This window comes from Lagenorhynchus albirostris, chromosome 2 (genome assembly GCF_949774975.1).
Source record: "Lagenorhynchus albirostris chromosome 2, mLagAlb1.1, whole genome shotgun sequence".
Taxonomy (NCBI): Eukaryota; Metazoa; Chordata; class Mammalia; order Artiodactyla; family Delphinidae; genus Lagenorhynchus; species Lagenorhynchus albirostris.
The window spans coordinates 128390599-128411547 of NC_083096.1; the positions used below are offsets into that span (position 1 = coordinate 128390599).

At 40.2% G+C, this 20949-nt stretch overlaps 1 protein-coding gene across 1 annotated transcript in view; it reads right to left on the minus strand.

The window, feature by feature from the left end:
• IL12RB2 (interleukin 12 receptor subunit beta 2) overlaps positions 1–20949 on the minus strand; it is an 81272-nt gene that overhangs the window by 52918 nt on the left and 7405 nt on the right. Inside the window, exons 2-7 of the mRNA XM_060139800.1 lie at positions 17072–17183; positions 15286–15573; positions 8298–8412; positions 7205–7389; positions 5845–5987; positions 4586–4736 (exon numbers count right to left, since the gene is read on the minus strand). Coding sequence (XP_059995783.1) covers positions 4586–4736; positions 5845–5987; positions 7205–7389; positions 8298–8412; positions 15286–15573; positions 17072–17147 — 958 coding nt within the window. The 5' untranslated portion in view covers positions 17148–17183. The remainder of the gene's footprint in view (positions 1–4585; positions 4737–5844; positions 5988–7204; positions 7390–8297; positions 8413–15285; positions 15574–17071; positions 17184–20949) is intronic.

Here is a 20949-nt window from a genome sequence, read left to right on the forward strand (position 1 = left end):
ATGAGAAAAAGTATGAGGATGATATAAACACATAGTCCAGAATAGTGGTTACGTATAGTGAAGCGTGACACGGTAAGAATATATTGGTAATTTTATAGCATTTAAGCTGAATGGTGGGTTTCTAAGTGTTCATTTTATTGTTACGCTTTGTAATGAGAAAGTAGCTTAAACTAGGATAGTCAGAGTAGCAATGGAAAGAATGAATGCATTTTGAATGTTTTAGAAGAGTCAACTGCTGGTATGAGGGGATAGGAGAAAAGGAGAAGTTAAGGATGATTTCTGCATTTTTGACTTGAGTAGCTAGGAAGATGGTGGTGTCAATTACCACGATAGGAAAGATTGAAATAGAGGCATTTTGGAAACATTTTGCTTTGGAGAAAAAAATAAAAGCGTCTATTTAGGCTGAGGTTTAGAATGTCTGTTGACATCTAAGTGAAGATATGGAATAGGTGATTGGAACACAAACCTGAAGTTCTGGAAAGAGTCCAGGACAGAAACTATATTCTATCTTTCTCTCTCTCTCTTCACCTACCTATCTAGTTTTAGAGCCATGAGACTGAATGAGGTCAGCTGGGAAAAGAAGGGGGTCCAATATAAAGCCCTACAGATTGAGATTAAAAAGAGAAAGATGGCCAGCAAAAGAGACAAAGAAGAACTGACCAACATGGTAGAGTAAAAACCAGGAACAAGGGATTTCACAGAATTCAAGAGAATCAAGTACTTCTAGGAGGAAATAGCTCTTTTCTTCTACTGCAATAACCTTGGAGACCACATGTTCCAGATGGAGGAAGGCCACAAGATTCCCTTTGGACTTTGCAGGTTTTTCTTGGTGTCATCTCTTCCAGGAATCTTTCCGTGACGTTCCAAGATAGACTATAAGCTCTTGAGTCTGAGGATCTGACTGGTTATCATTATGTCTGAGCACCTGGCATAGTTCCTGATATACACACATTCCTCACAGATCATCCAGAGAAGTATTTTTCCCCCAGTGGCTTCTTTTGGAGGGCTTCATGGAAAACATTTCTTCCCATTTGGGTGATCACTACCTTGTCAAATAGTTAAGCTCAGGCATTTACTTCTTCCAGGATAGATGTTGGGCTTAGAAGAGACCACAAGAAGAAGAAAAAAGGGTAGGGACACTCACTGGATCTAAAACATAACATTTTCCCTCTAATGAAAATGTTTGTAGGTAAATCCCTTTAGAATGTAAAGAACCATTCATTCTCATTTCCTGAAGCCTTAGGCAAAAGGATGCAAGTATAATAGTTTCAAGTTTAGCTAGTTTAGGAGTCAGCAAACTATGGCCCATGGACCAAATCTGGCTGATTCCTTATTCCCTGTTTTGGTATAGCCAGTGAACTAATAATAATGGTTTTCACATTTTTAAATGGTTGAAAACAAGTCAAAAGAAGAATCATTTTTAGTGACATGAAAATTTTATTAAATTCAATTTTCAGTGTGCAAAAATAAAATTTTGGACACAGCTTTGTCTATGTATTTGTCATACTGTCAATGGCTGCTTGCCTGTGATAACAGTAGATTTTAGTAGTTGTGACAAAGGTCATATGGTCTGCAAAGCTGAAAATATTTACTATATGGACCTTTATAGCAAATGTTTGCTGACTCCTAAGCTAGACTTACCATCTTGCTTGCTAACTAAGATGGTAAAATAACCTCTAGTATTTAATTGTTCACACCTAACCTATCCTAGCAATAGTTCAAAGTCACAAATGAATGAATAATTGTCTAGCTTCTTAATGTGAACATGGGTGGCTGCAGCTGGTAGCCTTGCATTTTCTCCTCTTTGGGATCTCTCACCAATCACCTATGCCATCACCACAGCGGGGGAGGACTCCTCCTCTGCTGCTCTGGCACTAGTATGAGCATTTAACACTTCCTTTATTAATTGTTCACAGTCACATTTAGCAAGACCAAACATATATTTAAGACTGAAAAATGGTGAATGAACAGACAGAAACACGTAACTGACGATACAGCTCTAAGGAATGGCTCATTCATCTTTATTTTGGAGTCTCCTCCTGGGTGTTCAAAAGGATGAGGGAGTGCCTTCCCCCCAACATCTGGGCATATTCTCAGGCATGTTTGGACACTATGCAGCCCAAATTCAGACTGTTTTCCCACTAGAAGTAAAATATGATTGCTTGTTTCCCAGTATCAGGCCCACTGATGGTTACTGATCGCTGGACTGTCCTCCCAAACATAAGAAAGTTATCTCTTTCCTTCCACCCCTTACTTAGTGGTCATTTTTTTTTTTTTTTTTTTTTTTGCAGTACGCGGGCCTCTCACTGCTGTGGTTAGTGGTCATTTTAAAAGTGTTTTTCATGGAGGACCATGACAAGAGTTGAATTTAATGACATGGGAAAGGGCCATATGGAGTGAATAATACCCTCATTCTCTGCTGGAGTGCTATAAATAACTGTGCCCAATCCACCAGGAGATATCATATTGCTCTGTTTTGAGTAGCCAAGGCTGCAAAGAAAAAGCTCTACCATAAGATCATTCAGTTTTAGACAGTAACTAAAAAAAAAAAAAAAGAAAAAAGCTTACTAGTATTTTTTTTTTTAAATGCCAAGTTATATATCCGTACACATCTCAGGGGTCAAAAGGAAATAGTGTTAAAAAAAATTCACACCTTTTAGGTTTACATCAGTTGATGTTTCATACAGAAACTGATGACAGGAACAGCGGTTAGAGGTGAAAACCATGAAGTTTAGAGTAAGAGAAAAGAGATCCTACAACAACCCACAGAAAGATCAAACACAAAAAAGGGAGATTCAGACACTGAAAGGAAACCAGCAGAGCTTGGTAGCGTGGTGTATCTCAGAGAATGCGTTTCTCTCTTTATGAATGTTTGCAATTACTCTGAATAAGCCAGCTTCCTTGGTTCAATTCATAATCATCTACGAGTTCATAACCATAACAAGTTGCTACACTCATTGTTATGATGGTGGTTTATTTTATAGAATATGAGAAAGTTACCATCCTGCCTTGGGTTTTTAATGCAACAGATAAACACTTGAAAAAAAAGAAAGAAAGGAAAACCTTTTCATACATCTCTAAATGGGTCATTATCAAGTGTGAGTAAAAATGATAAGAATTTACAAGCCCAGAGTTTCCCTAGTTTATACTTTAGCTTAATGTGATATAACTTAAAAATTTTCAGCCTATTTACTACCTTGGACTTGGACATAAAATATGGCCCATTTCCAAGAATTTTATCTGTACTATATATAAATAAAGTCTAAAAATCCATGAGGTATTTTTAAAATGCATTACTTTGACATTGTAATAAAAGGATAACAAGAGTAAGCTCCGGAGTATAAAAATGACACACATTTAAACAGAGAAAAAGTGGCTCAACATTAATTTAAGAGATTTTTATCATAAAATGAGAGGAATAAATTATGATTGCTGAATGAATTCATTTAAAAATATTTTTTTAAATAGCGAAATGCAATTATTGTCAGAAGAAAGGAAGAGTATACAATTATTCTACAATTTATATATTATTTATTTTATTAATAGTTTACATCCTTGAAAGTCACTGGAGTATCACTGATAAGTGTCATCAGTTACCAGAAATCACTAGTAGCTCACAGAAAATGAATGTAGCTTAATCATTAGGCTAGTTTACATGCACACATATCTATAAGTTTCACAAATAAGGACTTAGCTTTTCTGACATTAATGCTTCAAAATCTCCAGATAATAAAGCAACAGATTATATGTCAATTACTTTTCCTCTGAAACAAATTTTCATAAATTATGAAGCTGTATACTGTACCACTGAGTGCTTTTGAAAACTAATATTCAGATGGCTATTTTTATATCTCCAAAGATTTAGTATTGTCATAAAGTTCATATAAGCATTTTTGCTTTTTCGATTATACTTCAATAAAATTGTCTTCCCAATAATTACCAAAAAGAAAAGTCCATCAGACTTAAAAGTATATTTGATCTCCTCTTTATAGCTATGGGCAGTCTAGTGGTACTCATGTGAGCAGTGAGTATCAAAGGTTTGAAGAAGTGCAGTGCTGTAACATTTGGAGGAGAGAAGATTGCCAGATGTTAAACTTTATTTTAAAATGTTGTCTCCAGAGTTTACCTTTTTTCAAGCTTTTAGTATGGCTTATAAAGCCATATTAATTTTCATAGAATCTAAAGGGTAAAATGTATCAAGGTTTAATGGTAAAGGAATGAAATTACTGGTTGCAGCTTTGTGGAATAAGAGAAAGTAACTGAGAAAGTAAGTGAAATAGAAATAAGAGATATAATCAAACATTACTGAGGCATAAACTTGTAACCAGCATGATAACATGTGGCAAACAGGAGTAGGACTTACCTAATGTTAAAAAATTTTTAGCAATATAAACATATCTCCCTGGACAGCTTCAATACTTAAGTCAATGTCAAAATGAGCTTGTTAATTAATGCACTCATACTTTTTGATTCAGTAACAGTTCTTTAGAGATTCTATTCCAAGGAAATCATTACATCTTTCTCTCTCCTGTCTTTCCTCCACTCTATCCACCTCCCTCCCCTCCGTTGTTTTTTAGACACATACCTTCTTCTGGTGTTTGTGTTCTCAATGATTCACTCCAATCACTCCAACTACCTTTATAAAGATGTAACTTAGAGGAAATCTGAAATTCATATTCTGTAAAGGGTTTCAGATCCAGCAAATCATGTCTTCCTTTGGCATTTGTGGCATTAACCTTGAATCCAACAAGATTTTTAAAAGTGCCTGTTAATACTAAATTAATTTAAATAAAGGTAGGAAAACCAGACCAGATAACGCTTTTTACTTTTCAAATCTGTCATTCAATAAGAAGAAATATCAATGACTGGGTTACTGAATACACGTGATGTTAATCTGAAACAATAGCTTCTCATTAATAAAACAAAAAACTCCTGGGTCTAAGAATCCATCTATATGGATTCCAAGGGGGGATCCCGAAAACAGCTGAAAAACAAGATTGAAAAAGGGCCTTGAAGAAGCTTGTTTCTACACTAGAGATTATTCTTTATTTGGTTACAACTAAGATGTGATGAATGTTTTAACACAGACATAAAACTGGTCCCAAACAGAAAAATTTAATTATATAAGAAAATTATATAGGAAAAATTATAGGTGAAAAATTTAATTATTATACCTCTCTACATGTGGAGCTGATCCTTTGTTATTATTATAAGCCATTATATTTTACAAAATACTGGAAGGAATTATAATCTTATATTTTTTATTGTAAAAAATTTAATGTTTAGGGAAATTCCTGGTGGTCCAGTGGTTAGGACTCCATGCTTTCACTGTCAAGGACTGGGGCTCAATCCCTGGTAGGGGAACTAAGATCCCACAAGCCACGTGGCATGGCAAAAAAAAAAAAAAAAAAATTAATGTTTACTATTACATCAAAATGTGAAGCTTTTTCTTTGGAATATTCAATTCAGATAAGCCCCTCTTTGAACATTCCCTAATATTTCTCTTTCCAATATGTTAAAAAAAATTACTAAAAAGTAATAATGGAAGTAATGATGGGGTAGGGGGTAAAATAACAAGGAAAAATGACTCACTAGAAATAAATTGTAGGAAATTAATGTGGATTTACAGAAGCCTGTGGCTTAAAAAATTTCGGAATCAGTGATCAAATTTTAAGATATTTCTTAATAAACAGAAGTGTAAGTGACTGGTATGTCTCAAATGTGTATGTGTACTTTTGGGCTAAATATTCTTAAACTCCATATTTTGCTGGTATGAAAAGAGAGATCTGGGCATTGCTACTAAGAACCCCTCCCTGGTTTCCCCTTCACTCTAGAGACCATTACCATATTCCAGGACCTGCTGTTAATGGGCCGATATCTGAGTCGATTAAGCAGCACCAGACCCTCATCTCTCCACTGAAGGGTACACCTGCTCACGGAAGCGTTTACAAAGTTGATTCTGATGTCCCACGGAGGAAGAGGCCTCACTGGTAACCAGGACAAAAAAAAGTGTGATTCAGCCTCCATAATTGGAAATTGTCTTATGTATTGACATGGGCTTACAAAGAGTTGAACAAATCTCATTTCTAAGATGCATGGCTACTAAACTCGGTGAAATAGACAAGAGAGTAGTCCCTGGCTTTTAGAAAGAAGAAAAAGTTGGATTCATTTCTAAATCATTAAAGTAATTCCTTTAATCTACTCTCATTTTTACTAAACTACGATGAACATCAGTAATAATTTCGATTCCATTTAATTCAATGATTGAAAGAAAACCAATGTGCCAAAACCCAGGAGTTCCAGTGGCTGAGAAGGTAGAGGTGTGGTTAGTGGTGATCACCTCAGAAGGAGAAGAAATATTGGTAGGAAAAGCCATAGGAAAGAAAGCAACAGAGGAATAGAAGAGAAGAATAAGAGGGAAAGAAGGTGGCTAGAGATGATCAATGTAAAGAGATGGAAGGTAGAATGGGCAGAACTTTGATAGGAAAATATAGAGTAGATACCGACGTTCAGACTCACAGTTAGCAGTATGTGTGCAAAGAGGTGCTTTGGGAAGAGAGAAGAGAGACACATAGTGTGAGGCCAGAACTTCAGGCAGGCCTGAAGCCCAGTCCTACATGGGATGTTGAGACCTTGGGAATGCCTGGGATTGGCCTCTGATTCAACTGGGCCAATTACATTTGCTCAGAAATGTGCTGGGACTGGCTCACTCTAGCTCCCAAGCTGATGAGAGGGGTGGAGGTAGGTATTCTCTGAGGAAGATGGATTGGTACAATGATACACTTTCTTTATAGGTGGCACCTGGCTGCTCTAGCCCTGCAGGCCAACATACAGCCTATCTCAGAACAATGGAGTAGCCATGGGGGTGAAAAGACACCTGAATAACCTCACATGACCCTTGCCTCAGTCAGATGGTATCACTGGCAGCCAGTGCCTTCATGGGATTTGAGGCCAGGGGGCTCTTATTTCTCCAACAGAGAGAATAATGTTCAATATCCCATTTTGAACATCTCTCTATAGCTCTAGAGACATACATCCTTTTGCTTGCATCAAAGAAACATCTATCCTTTGCCTATGCCTACTGGCCACTTTCCATGAACCACTGTCCCTTTTGAAACAATCACACATAGAACATTCAAGTGATTTAAAAAATAATATTCACGTGCTAAAGATTGACACTTACAAAAAGTGAAATAATACATACCTATGTCCAACAATGTGAATGAGGATGGGAATGAAGAAGCACTCCCAAGACTATTGATAGCAGTAACCTTGGCTGTGTAACTAGATTCAGGTGATTCAGGGGTTAGGTTAATTCCAAGGTCCAAATGATCACAATAGTGATCATCACATTGCTTCTGCAAGGTTAAATTTTTTGGTCCCTTTAACCTGTAAATGAAAGACGATTGTGTTTAGCAAGATACTTTATGTGCTGTTGCCTTCTTAGCACAAAGGAACAAAATATTCATATATTTAAAATTCCTCACATTTTTAAGGTGAGTTTTACTACTAGGGGATACACAATGGGAATATTTGTATTCTGTGGTCATAAATAGGACCATACTTCACCCCTCTCTTTTTTTTTTGGTAGGACTGAGACTTTTTGACCTTCATATGGGTGAGTAAGCATCTCTACACTGTCTGAATTCCCAAAACCCTGGTTGACATCTTAGCTCCTTAGGACAGATCCAATCATCCAAAGGATCCATGGCCACCTTGGCATTTACTGCACAGAAATGCCAGATGCTAGTACAGACCGGAACCCTGAGCCCCACTGCCTTTTCCTTATCTCCTACTCACTTAGGCATAGTGCTACCAGCGGGATCTTTGGAGAGGATTACAGAATCAACTCCAAGGAAAAGAATCTCCCAGACTCTCTCTTTTTGTGAACTCTCAGGTCAGGCAAAGGTGCTTTAAAAAGAAACTCCTCCAAGGCAAATGGAATACTACCACAAAAAAGAGTCTATTTATAGACTCTAAGAGTCTATACCATGACCCTAAGAGTCCACAACTGAAGAAAAGGAAAGGGATATAATGCAGTCAGTTTAATCCTATAGAGCAGGGAAGAACGACTACAACATGGGCCTTGGATGCCCTGAAGAGAACTCTGAGTTAGTCACACTTTAGATGAATAAACCAGTTTTACTTGATGAACACTAGAATTTTTTTTAAAGTATCTAATTATCTAGAGTGTTTATTGCTTCTTCTCTCTGGTAAAACTAGAACTGTTCGGTACTTCTAAATGTCATCTAAGAGAAGACCTACCAAAAAAGCTGTGAAAATACAGTCTCACTCACTGTAAAGTATAGGCAGTATACAGGTGGGTGTCTTGTCCTCTATCCCAGGTGCATCTCACGGTCCCACGTTCTCCCTTCTGTATACAAGATAAGTTTTGAGGCTGTTCTGGAACAACTTTAAAAATAAATAACAAAACCACCTATTTTAAACAGCACACAGGTGATACTTCAATTACATTGTTATTATTTGCCAACAAGATAACAATACTTCCCCTATGTCTCCTATACCCAGAGGAGCTCCTATACCCTGGGAGCTATTTCAGATCCCATGAAGTTCAAATTTGCCTCCTAGGCATGAATTTCTTCTAATAACCATGGCAATAATAGTGAATATGGATCAAACAATTATTATATGCCAAGTCCTATGCTCAGTGTTTTATGTGTGGTTTTTCTCAATTGGAAATCATAGCAGCTACATCAAGTACCTAAGACTTAGAGATGAAGTATCTTGCCCAAGATTACAATACGATGAAGTGGCAGAATCAGGTCTCCAGCCCAGGAGTGGCTGACTTGAATCCAAACCTTTCACCACCATATTTTACTGTTCTCCCTGACAGGTGAACGTCCAGTGCTAGCTCCATTACCCTGGTTGATGATGAGTTTACTTTTTTAGAATGAAACCCATTCAAATATTAGAAACGTTTAAAACTGAGGGGCTTTCTTTCTCCATTGACCTGAGATTTGTTGCCAAGGCACTTTTACCCACTGGCCCTTAGTCATGCCTTCCTGGGCTGTACCACCTAAATCTAATTTCTGCAGCATCACTTGGAGCACTTAATGAACATGTATAAATTAATTCTTTATGTACACAGACATTGAGAACCTTCCATGGACTAGGCAGTGTTAGCTGTGGAAATGCAAAGGTGAACAAGGCAAGCATGGTCCCTTCTATCATAAGGTGTGTATTTTTAAATGAAGCCATTTTATAGTCAAAGACAGAACTCAAAGCTAGGAGTTTCTCAGATTTAATGGAGATAAGAGAGAATACTCTGTTACTGGGTCATCTCATTCTACCCTAATACTGAGACCCAGATGTAGACAGAGGCTTCCTTTGGGTGAGATAAAACAAGGGTACCACCGAAGCCCTAGACACTGTCTGCTCAGAAAAAAAGAAAGCTGTAATTGATGGAATAAAAGCTTTTTTTGTCTTTAGCACACACCATAGATCTGGGGACAGTAAGTACCCACTGTGTGATCTTGCCCAGATGAGCTTCTCAGAGCTTCAGTTTCTTCATCTATAAAGTGAGTAGAACAATATGTAGCTCATAGAGGTTTGTTTAATGGAATAATAAACTTTCTTTTCCTAGGATAATAGACTCATATGTGTATATATAGATATACATATATACATGTATACATTTATATATCTGTATATACAACCGCTTATGACTAATACTATGTTAACTTTTCATTTTATGTACAACTTCTTGTTTATCTTGGAGGTAGTCATTTTCTTGTTTTCCCATTTGTTTAGTTTCCTTATTATTAATATAATTCTAAACTTTCAAGTCAATTATCTGAATCACTGTTCAACATACTCAGAGGCACTGAGAATTCTATTTGTTTCATCTGCTTGGAGACCAGTTTCCGGGAGCCTTGTGAACTGTCCAGTAAGATGGGTTTGCCTCTATGCCTGTACACAGCTATCTTTCTGGAACTGCCAGACCTCAGTGTCCTGGAAATTCCTTTCCTTTTTTTTTCTCCCTGTGTTGGATCTCCTGTTTCTTAGATCCGATGCTTTCTTCTTTCTTGATTTAATTACTTGTGCTGGTGGAGTATATCCTCCAGTAGTTCCCTGGGAAAGGTTGCAGGAGAGGAAATATTTTGAACATGGCTAAAAATGTCATTATTCTGCCCTCACACTTGACTGATACTTTGGCTGAGAATAGACTGTGCTTAATGGGGTCTCTTTTCTTTCATTCTTATGGATTCTCAAAGAGATCATAACTTCTGGGAACTTTTAGTTTTTATTTTGGGAAACATTTTTGAATTATTTCTCTGAGAATTCTTATCTGTTTTTTTCTTTCTAAAAATCCCTAGTTTCATAGGTTGGACCTTCTTCTCTAATTTTGTATTTTATCTCCTATATTTTAAAACGCTTGATCCTTTTGCTCTAATATGAGGAAAAAAAACTCCTCAGTTTACATTTCTTCCCTCCTATTGAGTTTTTCATTTCCCCTTATTTTTTTTGGGGGGGGGATGTTTTTTATTCTCTGAATATTTCCTTTTTATAGCATCCTATTTTTGTTCTACATGCAATATTTGCTCTTAATTCCTAAGTGTATCAAGGATAGATTTTGTTTCTTAACATTTCTTCTCCCTGAATACATCTGTTTCTTCCACTTTGCTTCTATGCTTTGTTCCACATGTTTGTTTCAGTTTCTGTTCTCCATGTTAGGCATTTTCCTCAGATCCTTTTTTTTTTTTTTTATTTTTTATATTTTTGGCCACCCTGTGTGGCTTGTGGGATCTTCGTTCCCCAACCAGGGATTGGACCCAGGCCCTTGGCAGTGAAAGCGCTGAGTCCTAACCACTGGGCCACCAGGGAATTCCTGGATCCTTGTATTTTTATTCATATATAGGAGGGGGAACACTACATTATAGATTGGAGCTCTGTGGGTATGTCAGTTGAGGGACATTTGTTGACTCTGGGTTTCACTCCAGGGTGATCTGACAAGGGTTTCTTAGGAACCTCTATTGCAAATAATTTTAGATACTTCCTCTTAGCCTGGTCTGATTTCCAGAAAAGGATTTTCTAATCTGCCAGGAGGAGGGTACAGGTCTGAAGGGAGCTATATGCCAATGTCCTTTTCATCCTTCTGTTTTTCAGTGCATACCATCAATCTCAACTGAATGGGCTGAAACTAGCTCAGTGGCCCTCTGATACCAGGCCTCCAGGGCTATGCCAGTGTAGAAAAGCAGCAAGTAACTGGATACATGAAATTGGGAAGGGAATCTGAGAATCTGTTTTTTAAATAGATTTTTCAATTAAAATCTCCCATTTTTATCCCCACTGCTACCCTCACTCCCAGCAGTATATGGTATCACCAATTTCTGTCTGCCTGGGGTGGGAGCTTCTGCATGAAATCAGGTTGCATCTTGAAGTTTCTCACTGCCAGCTGTAGGCTAAGCCAATTATCACTGGCCCACCTGTTTTCCAGCTTCCAAAACTTTGTTGCTGTGTCTCCCCTCCCATTCCTTTTGTCCTTTAGGGTTTGTGCCTCTAGAAAACTTTTTTTTTTTTTACTGCATCTTGGCTTTATTTCACAAGGAATGAAAGTAAATGCATGTGTTCAAACCAGCATCATTACCCTAACACTTCATACAGTCTTTTGATGACCAAATGAGATAAAGTACCTGGCACTTTTGCTTAATGAAAAAGTTACTCACCCTCACCTTTACTCCTAAAAGTTTGCAGAGCATCTCATTTTAAAGACCACAGCTCTTACCCACAAATCAAGTCAACTTTCTCAGTGTGAGTTCCCTGGACCATGAAATCAAGGTGTCTACTTCAGCCCAGGACTTGGTTTGGGAAGAGACTGTCTGTCCCAGGAGAAACCAGATGTGATTCTCTTCAATACAAATATATAATAGCCGATGCTAAGGAAAAGTCAGAAATCAAAGTCTCTGAAAATTAAAATGGTTTACCATGTAATGAATTGTTATGCATATTATGCTTATTATTTTTAAAAGCCCTACTTACTAGGTGAAATAAAAGGTCTTAGAAAAACAGCTTTCAGAAATATCAACAGCTAAACATATATTGAAAACAACTAAGCAAGGATCCATTGTCTTTCATTTATTTCCTTGATTGTCCAAATAGTTTGTGGCCCAATCCTCTGAGCTTAGGTAGAGCACTGGTTGTTTAGTTACTGCACAATTTGGATGAGCTCCAGGCAGCAGAGCAGCACAAGCCCAGGAAGCGGCCAGAAAGAGAAGGCTTAAAGGCCATTTACCCATTCCCAGTTCTGAAGAACCAGTCAACTTTATGACAGGCCCACTCAGAGTATGCAATGGCACTATGGGCTACTGCTTATCACAAAAAAGAAAACGGGCTGCTCACTCCCTCACTAGATAGGTTTAAGCTTACTACACTGGGTGTAACCAACATTCATTGTGTCTTTTCTTGGAATGACTAGCCATACTCAGAAAAAGGTGTTGCTTCCAGTCAGTTCTTCACCTCAAAGGTGCTAAACTTGTTCAAAGAGCAGCCATTTGATAGTGTGGTTACCACCTGAGTATGCTGCACAAGCAACATTCCAGCAGTGTCACCCAACTGAGCTGCACTGGGCAGATACCCCTCACTATCTCCCTAGATCTCCTGATGCTGCAAACTGTCACAGATGTATCCACAACCTCTGGATGGAAAAGTAAACAAATGAGGGCTTCCCTGGTGGCACAGTGGTTGCGAGTCCGCCTGCCGATGCAGGGGACGCGGGTTCGTGCCCCGGTCCGGGAAGATCCCACATGCCGCGGAGTGGCTGGGCCCGTGAGCCATGGCCGCTGAGCCTGCGTGTCCGGAGCTTGTGCTCCGCAATGGGAGAGGCCACAACAGTGAGAGGCCCGCGTACCGCAAAAAAAAAAAAAAAAAGTAAACAAATGAAAAGGGGTTACATCACTCTCATGCACCTAAGCAAAGATAGGAAATGGAATGGAATGGCTTAAGGACATCTGCAAAGATACTGACTTTCAAGGCCATTGTTAGCCCCCTAAATAAGAAGAAAACACCTGCAGCACTGTGGACACCTGGAACTGACATCACAGGGCTGAGAATGTCTGATACCAATATGGTATGATGGTCTGTAAGATTGTGAATTACCTGGATGAAATATTCAGGTGTTCTGAGGACAAGGGAGGTGAGGACTAATGGTGTTTTTAAGAAAAAATTTTCATTTTGTCTATAACAAATGCTTATACTTCCTTTCAAGAGAAACAGGCTCAGCGCTCAGCATGCTGCACACATGAAGAAAAGAGTAAAACCGATGGAACTGCAACCCTAGCGCTCATCACTTAAGTGCCTCCTATGTGACCGGTACTAGGTTAAGCACTTTGCATACAAGGTGTCATCTAATCACTATAACCATCTTATGAGGTAGGTGTTAGTATCTTCATCACACAGATGGAGAAACTGAGACTCAGAGAATTGAAATTGTCTAAGAGTCCACTGCTAGTGGCAGTGTTGAGATTCAAAGCCCAGGTACCTTTTACTACACCACAGGCTATCAGAGCTGAGAGTACGTGACCCATAAGTGGTGTGAACAGGAGCCCCTGATCTGGAAGAGGAGTACAGGACCTAGTTTATGCCTCCGTGCCCACAAATGATTTGCTTAGACGTTTGCTTGGTGTTCTGCTCAATGCTTGTGGCTGACCTCCAGGAAGACCGCCTGGTACCAACCACCTTCTTATAGGTCACAGAGAAGAGGATGGAAGCCTCTTCCCTAGAAGAGGGAAAGAGACTCTTTCCATCCTGAAGAGTCTCACTGAGCTCTATGTCACTCTCTTTAGGAGAGGGACCCTGTCCTCGCATCTTGGTCAGTCAGCCTACTGCAGCAATTCCTCCCACTCTTCTTATGCCTCTCACCTGCCCCTTCGGAGCTTCCCTGGATCCACAGAGGCACAGAGTGCCGTGGGATCGCTCAGGGCCTGTGTATGCTCACTGGCTTGCTGGGCTGGGCCTTAGAGGCTGCAGGCTGCAGGCTGCAGGAAGGTGTGCTGTTGGCTCACCCTGTGCACTGTGGCTCAGGCTGCAGACGCCAACTCTGACATCTTAGTTCTTTCTCCCCACGGCTGCGTGGAGGAGCCCACACACAGTGCAAGCAAGCAGTGCGGGGGAGTTGGTGCTCTGTGGGTGAACTCTGACCGATGGCAGACTGTTAACTCTTTCACGTGTCACTCTATTTCTATATGTTCTTTCTGGGGATGTCGCTACTGACCAAGAAACCAGCTGTATCTTCTGTTGATGCCAAGGCCAGCTCAGTCACTTAACCACCTCGTGTTTGCTCTGCTCCTTTCCTAGTTCATTCCCTCACTCTTGCTTCTTTAGAACTGTACAACTCCCCTCCCCCCATGAAGTCTTAGTATGTCAGTTTTGTCTCAGGCAGTTTTCTAGAAAACCCAGGAAAAGATACTAAGTATGACGATAGTTCTCTCAACTTCTGCTAAGTCTGATAACCAGTGGTCAGGAGTGAGGTGGATGGAAGAACTATTTTTTGTGCATTAAGTCACAGAGAGGAAAAGTGCTCAGCCTTGGGTATCAGCCTGGGCTGCATAAGTCAAAAGAGACATCTCTCTTCTTTTTAGGGGGCAGTGGCTTTGAACAATTCTCATAAGTAAGAAGGAATGAAGACTCAGCTGTGGAGAGCCATTGGAGCCCACGGGCAATAGGTAAATGGTCTTAATGGCCAAAAAGAGGAGCGAAAGAGAGAGGGGAGGAGAGGGGTGGAAAAGAGAGAAGAGAAGGAAGAGGAGACTTACTAAATGTGATCCCAGTTCTATTGATTTCTGGACTTCTTACATTGAGGTGCTCATGTTACTATCAAGATTAAATGTATCCAGGACTTCCCTGGTGGCGCAGTGGTTAAGAATCTGCCTGCCAATGCAGGGGACACAGGTTCGAGCCCTGGTCCGGGAAGATCCCACATGCCGCGGAGCAACTAAGCCCGTGTGCCACAACTACTGAGCCCATGTGCCACAATTACTGAAGCCCACGTGCCTAGAGCCTGTGCTCCACAACAAGAGTAGCCACCGCAATGAGAAGCCCGCACATCGCAACGAAGAGTAGCCCCCGCTCGCTACAACTAGAGAAAGCCTGCGTGCAGCAACAAAGACCCAATGCAGCCATAAATAAATAAATTTATATTTAAAAAAAGATTAAATATATCCTTGTGGTGGGAGAAGAAAGAACACTGTCTTCTACTTGGATTTCTGCTTAATCATGACAAATACAAGAAGATCACCAATTTTTAGGAATTCAGGATGGAATGCTCACCACCAACGGAGATCTCTGCCCCACATATTCGAATCTCGTCATTACTGCTACAGGCCAGTTTGCAGACAAACAGGGTTGTACCCAGGGGAAGACCTGTGACTTGCGAGCTGAGGGAATGACCATGCTGAAAATAGATTCTTCTGTCAAACTTGTAGAGGATTAACTTGTTAAAACTGGAGAATTGCAAGCAGCCTTGTTTGGTCTTCAAAGAGCACGAAATGTTGACAGCTGACCCAAGTGAAATTACATGGGAAGGCTGCACAGTCACATCCCCTCTCTTGCACACATCTGCAATAGACACAAATGCAAAAGACATAAGATGGCATATAAGAAACCCATTGCAAGATGGAGGGTTTGTGTAATTCCCCAAAGCTGGATAAAACTAACCCTGTCAAATGATGGAAATATACATAAGCTACATTGCTCTGGCTGTACTGGTGAAGCACAATGAGGAGAGAAGGCAAACATATTGAAGGCTAACTGTATTTGAATTAAAACGTACATCCTTCTCAAAACAGTAATACTATAACCAGAACTATAAATAGGAAAGTGGTGAGAAAATAGGGTTGGAAGAACATTCAGGAGCACAGTTCTAGGAAAAACCAATCTCTCTTATATGCAAATTATTCACCAGACTACTAAAAATTACTTCCCAGAATAAATCACATTTGTTTCCATCCCCACTTATGATTTATAACACTTACTTCAATACTCATACCAAAATGATGAACAAGCTATTAGAAATGTTTAAAAGGCTATTACAAATGTTAAAGGGCAGATTTGGGAATAATTCCCTCTCTTGCTATATTAGAGGTATAAAGTATGTGTAATCTATTATTTTATAACAAAGAGAAGATATTTAGGGGCTCTGTATGTGTAGTTTGCATCAAGGATGGAAATCAAGTCTTACCATGGTATTCCTTCAAGATGTAAGACCCTAGGTAGGATGAACCATTGCCCAATACAGCTAATATGAAATCACATGAATGTATTCTTCTTTTAAAAAAAGTTCTCCATATTATTTTCTATATGCCAGGTCCCACAATAAACTCTTAAAGAGAGGTCATTCTTACTCTCCAGGAGGTTTTGTATATGTAGATACGACAACTAATGAGAAATTAGCAGTTTTGGGTAGTACTCACTACTGCTGATGAAAAAAACCCTCAGAATTATAGACTCACCTTGAATTTTTAGATGTGATATAAAGCCTCCACTGAAAGGCTTTTTTGGTAATTATCAGATTGCTTGGATCAACTACCATAAACAAATTGGTAAAAAAGTTATTCAAATCAAATAAAGGAAATACTGAATTCTGAAAAGTTTCCATTTTTATTTTCAGAACTAAGTCTCTTTCTCTCTCTTATCTTACTTATATTTTTGTTTTCTGTTTCTTTGATCCTAAGGGGCCAGAAAGTAAAAAATAAGATGCCAATAAAAACAGCAAAGAAAATGCCAGCCATTATTTTTTTAGCAGAGCTGAATCCATCCATGAATACCCTCTGTTAAAATGCACTATAATGTAAAACATTCATTCATGATGCCTAGCTTGATACCTAGTCATTTTGTTAAGAGGAAAAGATATCATTGGACTCTTAATCATTAGTATTAATGAAATAAAATACATATTCGTAACAGACATAGAACCAGACTTATCCACTTAAACTTGACAGAAGATTGACTACAAAAGACCAACTACCAGAACATTTACCACAAATGCATATTTCATCTATAACTGAGAATTTAAACCAAAAATCCCTCCACAGATTAGATTACAGAAATATCTTACCTATTTTTGCTTTAACTAACAGCCACACGATGATAAAAATAAGTGCCAATGGGCACCCGTTAACTGTATGTACCATGGACAGTCAACTTTGGAATACACCTCTGTATTTTTCCTTGTAAAAGAAGACAAATTCATTCATGTTAAATACATTCACAAAATACCAGAACCAATACTATTCAGAGGGCTTAAGATGCCCCTTTAATTTTCTTCACGTTGTTAAGATTTTTTTTTTTTAATGAAGTTTACCTTTAAAACTAGTAAACTGAAAATCTTAGCCACCTCTAACCCCCATGTCCTTTAAGCTTCTTGGGGTCAGCAAAGGGTGGGGGAAGAGATCTGGCCTTTGGAGTCCTTTAGAACTGGTTTAAATACTGTGAGACTATTGGGCAAGTTACTTAACCTTCTGAGCTTCAGTCTCACACAAAACTTTTTTCTTCCAAACAGGGCTGCATCATCATAGTCAAACGCAGTAGTATTAAATTCCAAGAGTAGTGAGAATTTCTTTCTTTTTTTTAATTTTTAAAATTTAAAGTCTTTTACTGAATTTGTTACAATATTGCTTCTGTTTTATGTTTTGGTTTTTTGGCCGCAAGGCATGTGGGATCTTAGCTCCCTGACCAGAGATGGAACCCACACTCGCTGCTTTGGAAGGCGAAGTCTTAGCCACTGGACCACCAGGGAAGCTCCAGTAGTGAGAATTTCTGATCTAGTTATGTGCTTCTGGAAGTAACAGGAGATTAAAAAGTGGCTCATAGGCCCGTAAGCCATGGCCGCTGAGCCTGCGCAACCGGAGCCTGTGCTCCGCAACGGGAGAGGCCACAGCGGTGAGAGGCCCACGTACCACACACACACACACACACACACACACACAAAAATAATAATAATAATTAAAAAAAAGTGGCTCATAACCACACACACCCCGGCCCCCCCCCACCAAGAATTTAGTAAAAGATTGATCTCTTTGGCAGTAAGAAAAGAATTCCAAGGGTTCTTAGGGGGCTGTTTGGGTTTTCTATAGAAGTTCAATTTTGTTTGTTTGCTTGTTAATTCATTATTTATTTATTTTACTGAGTATTTTTACCTTGAATGATTCGGAAAACGCAAGCTGGTGATTTCTGTTTGTTTCCAAGTTTAAACTTAAGGAATGGCTTTAGCAAATCCCTAAATTCTATTAAAGGTGGGCCAGAAATTCATGAAGCAGGCTGAAAAGCTGTGTGATGTTGGGCCACTGGCAACCAGCCAATGCAAATGTTCACCTCGCATTCCCATACCTAGAAATGGGCCAGAACGTACTGGAGAGCCTCAGAAAAATTCACTTATTCATTCAACAGTGATGGCTACCTTTCATCTGCCAGGCACCGTGTTAAGTGCTAGAGATACAACAGTCCTGCCCTAGTGGGCTTCTAGAAAGTGTCCACTTGTTCTTTCCTTTTTTGCGGTACACGGGCCTCTCACTGTTGTGGCCTCCCCCGTTGCGGAGCACAGGCTCCGGACACGCAGGCTCAGCGGCCATGGCTCACGGGCCCAGCCGCTCCGCGGCATGTGGGATCTTCCTGGACCAGGGCACGAACCCGCGTCCCCTGCATCGGCAGGCGGACTCTCAGCCACTGTGCCACCAGGGAAGCCCCACTTGCTCTTTTGACTCCTCTGCCACTAACCCAATCATTACTCAGGGTAGCCCCCAGATAATATCAGCATCTTTTCAATAGTCTTTTGCTGGTGGCTCTTCCTCCTCCTGACTGTTAAGTCTTGGAGGACCTCAGTGTACTCAAGACATTTTTTTCTCTATTTCTAGTCTCTCCCGAGGGATCTCCTCTGGTCACCTGGCTCTAGATACCATCTGTATGCTAAAGACTCTCCGATGCTTATCTTCAACTCAGACATTGCTCTGAGCTCTAGTCTCATACGTATGTCTCCTTGGCATCACTTCTTGGACATCTAAGAGACTGCTCAATATTAACATATTCAAATTGAATTTTTGGTCTCCCTTCTCCAAACTGGTTCTTCCTCCAGCCTTTTCTACCTCCGTGAATAATATTTTTATCCCCTGAATTGCTCAAAAACCTAGACATCATCCTCGATTCCACCCTCTCTCTCATGCCCCACAGCCAAACCATCACTAAGTCCTGTCAATTTTATCTCCTGAATACATCACAGATCAGTCCACTTCTCTCCATTTCTACCATCCTCACCCCAGTCCAAACCACTGTCCTCTCTCCCCTAGATGACTGCAGTAGCTCCTTAATATGCCTCTCCATCCATCTTTGCCCCTTTCTAAGTCATTTTCACATAGCTGACTACCTTTTAAAAACATACATCAGATTATGTTACCTGCTTCATATCACTTCTATTTAAAACCCGTCAACAGGGCTTCCCTGGTGGCGCAGTGGTTGAGAGTCCGCCTGCTGATGCAGGGGACACGGGTTCGTGCCCCAGTCCAGGAAGATCCCACATGCCGCGGAGCGGCGGGGCCCGTGAGCCACGGCTGCTGAGGCTGCGCGTCCGGAGCCTGTGCTCCGCCAACGGGAGAGGCCACAACAGTGAGAAGCCCGCGTACCGCAAAAAAAGAAAACAACAAAAAAAAAACATCAACAGGTCCCCATTGCTGTTAGAAAAAAAATCCCAAGTCCTTACCATACATGAGTCTCTCAGCCACTGCACGGCTTCATGTCTCCTATCTTGCCACCATCATTTGCTCTACGTTTTTGCCTTGCCAGCTCTGCTTCATTCACACTGGCCTTCAGACTGTTCCTTGAACAAGACATGCCCTTTGCTGCTCCGGGGACTCTGCGCTTTTCATTTCCTCTGCTAGAATCCTCTTCCCCTGGCTCTTCTTAGTGGCTGACTGGCTTACATCTCTCAGACCTCAGATCATGTGTCACTTCCTCAGAGAGCCCCTCCCTGACCACTCAGCCAAAGTGGTCTTGGCCATCTCCTTTCTACTCATCACCTTATTTACTTCGTGATACAATCTGTAACTATCTTGTTTATTTATTTGATTGTCTTATTTGTCATCTGTCTTTGTGCTAGAGTTTAAGCCACCATGAGAGCAGGATCTTTGACTGTCTTGCTCACTGCCGTATGCGAGCACTTGGCATTGGGAAAGAGTACTCAATACGTCTTTATTGAACGAGAGAAGGGAAGGAGGGATGGAGGGGCTATAGACAATTCCCTATAAACGTCCCTGTGGTAGGCAGCATAATGGCCCACCAAAGATGTCCATGCCCTAATCCCCAGACCTGTGAATATATTATGTTGCACGACAAAGGGACTTTGGAGATGTGACTAAAGTTAGGGACCTTGAGGGGAGGAGGTTATCCTGGACACCCAGATGGGCCCGATCTAATTATGCGAGTCCCTAAAAGTGGGTGAGGGAGGCAGAAGGGTCGGTCAGACAGCTGTAGAGCAAGGACTGTGCTGCTGCCTTTGAAGATGGAGGGAGGGGGTTATGGGCCAAGGAAGGTGGTGCCTCTGAAATCTGGAGATGACCCTCAGCTCACAGATACTGTAAAATGTATTCTCTGGGTCTTGGTTTAAAATATTTGAGAAACACTGATCTAAATTGAAATCCAACAGTTTTGCTCTCTCTAAATCATGAAGGCCCAAGTCATGGCACACAATGGCTTCTGTGAGCTAATTCCTGTCTTCATTACCAGCCACATCCACCACTGTTGACACTGTTGTCTAGTAACACTGAGCTGCACATCCCATGCCAATACATGCTTCTGTGTCTTTGTTCATGCTATTCTCTTACCTTTCCACTGTTCTTAGACTGGCTAAGTCTTTTTTTTTTAGTGAATGGTATTTTTTTTTAATTTATTTAATTTATTTTTGGCTGTGTTGGGTCTTTGTTGCTGTACCCGGGCTTTTCGCTAGGT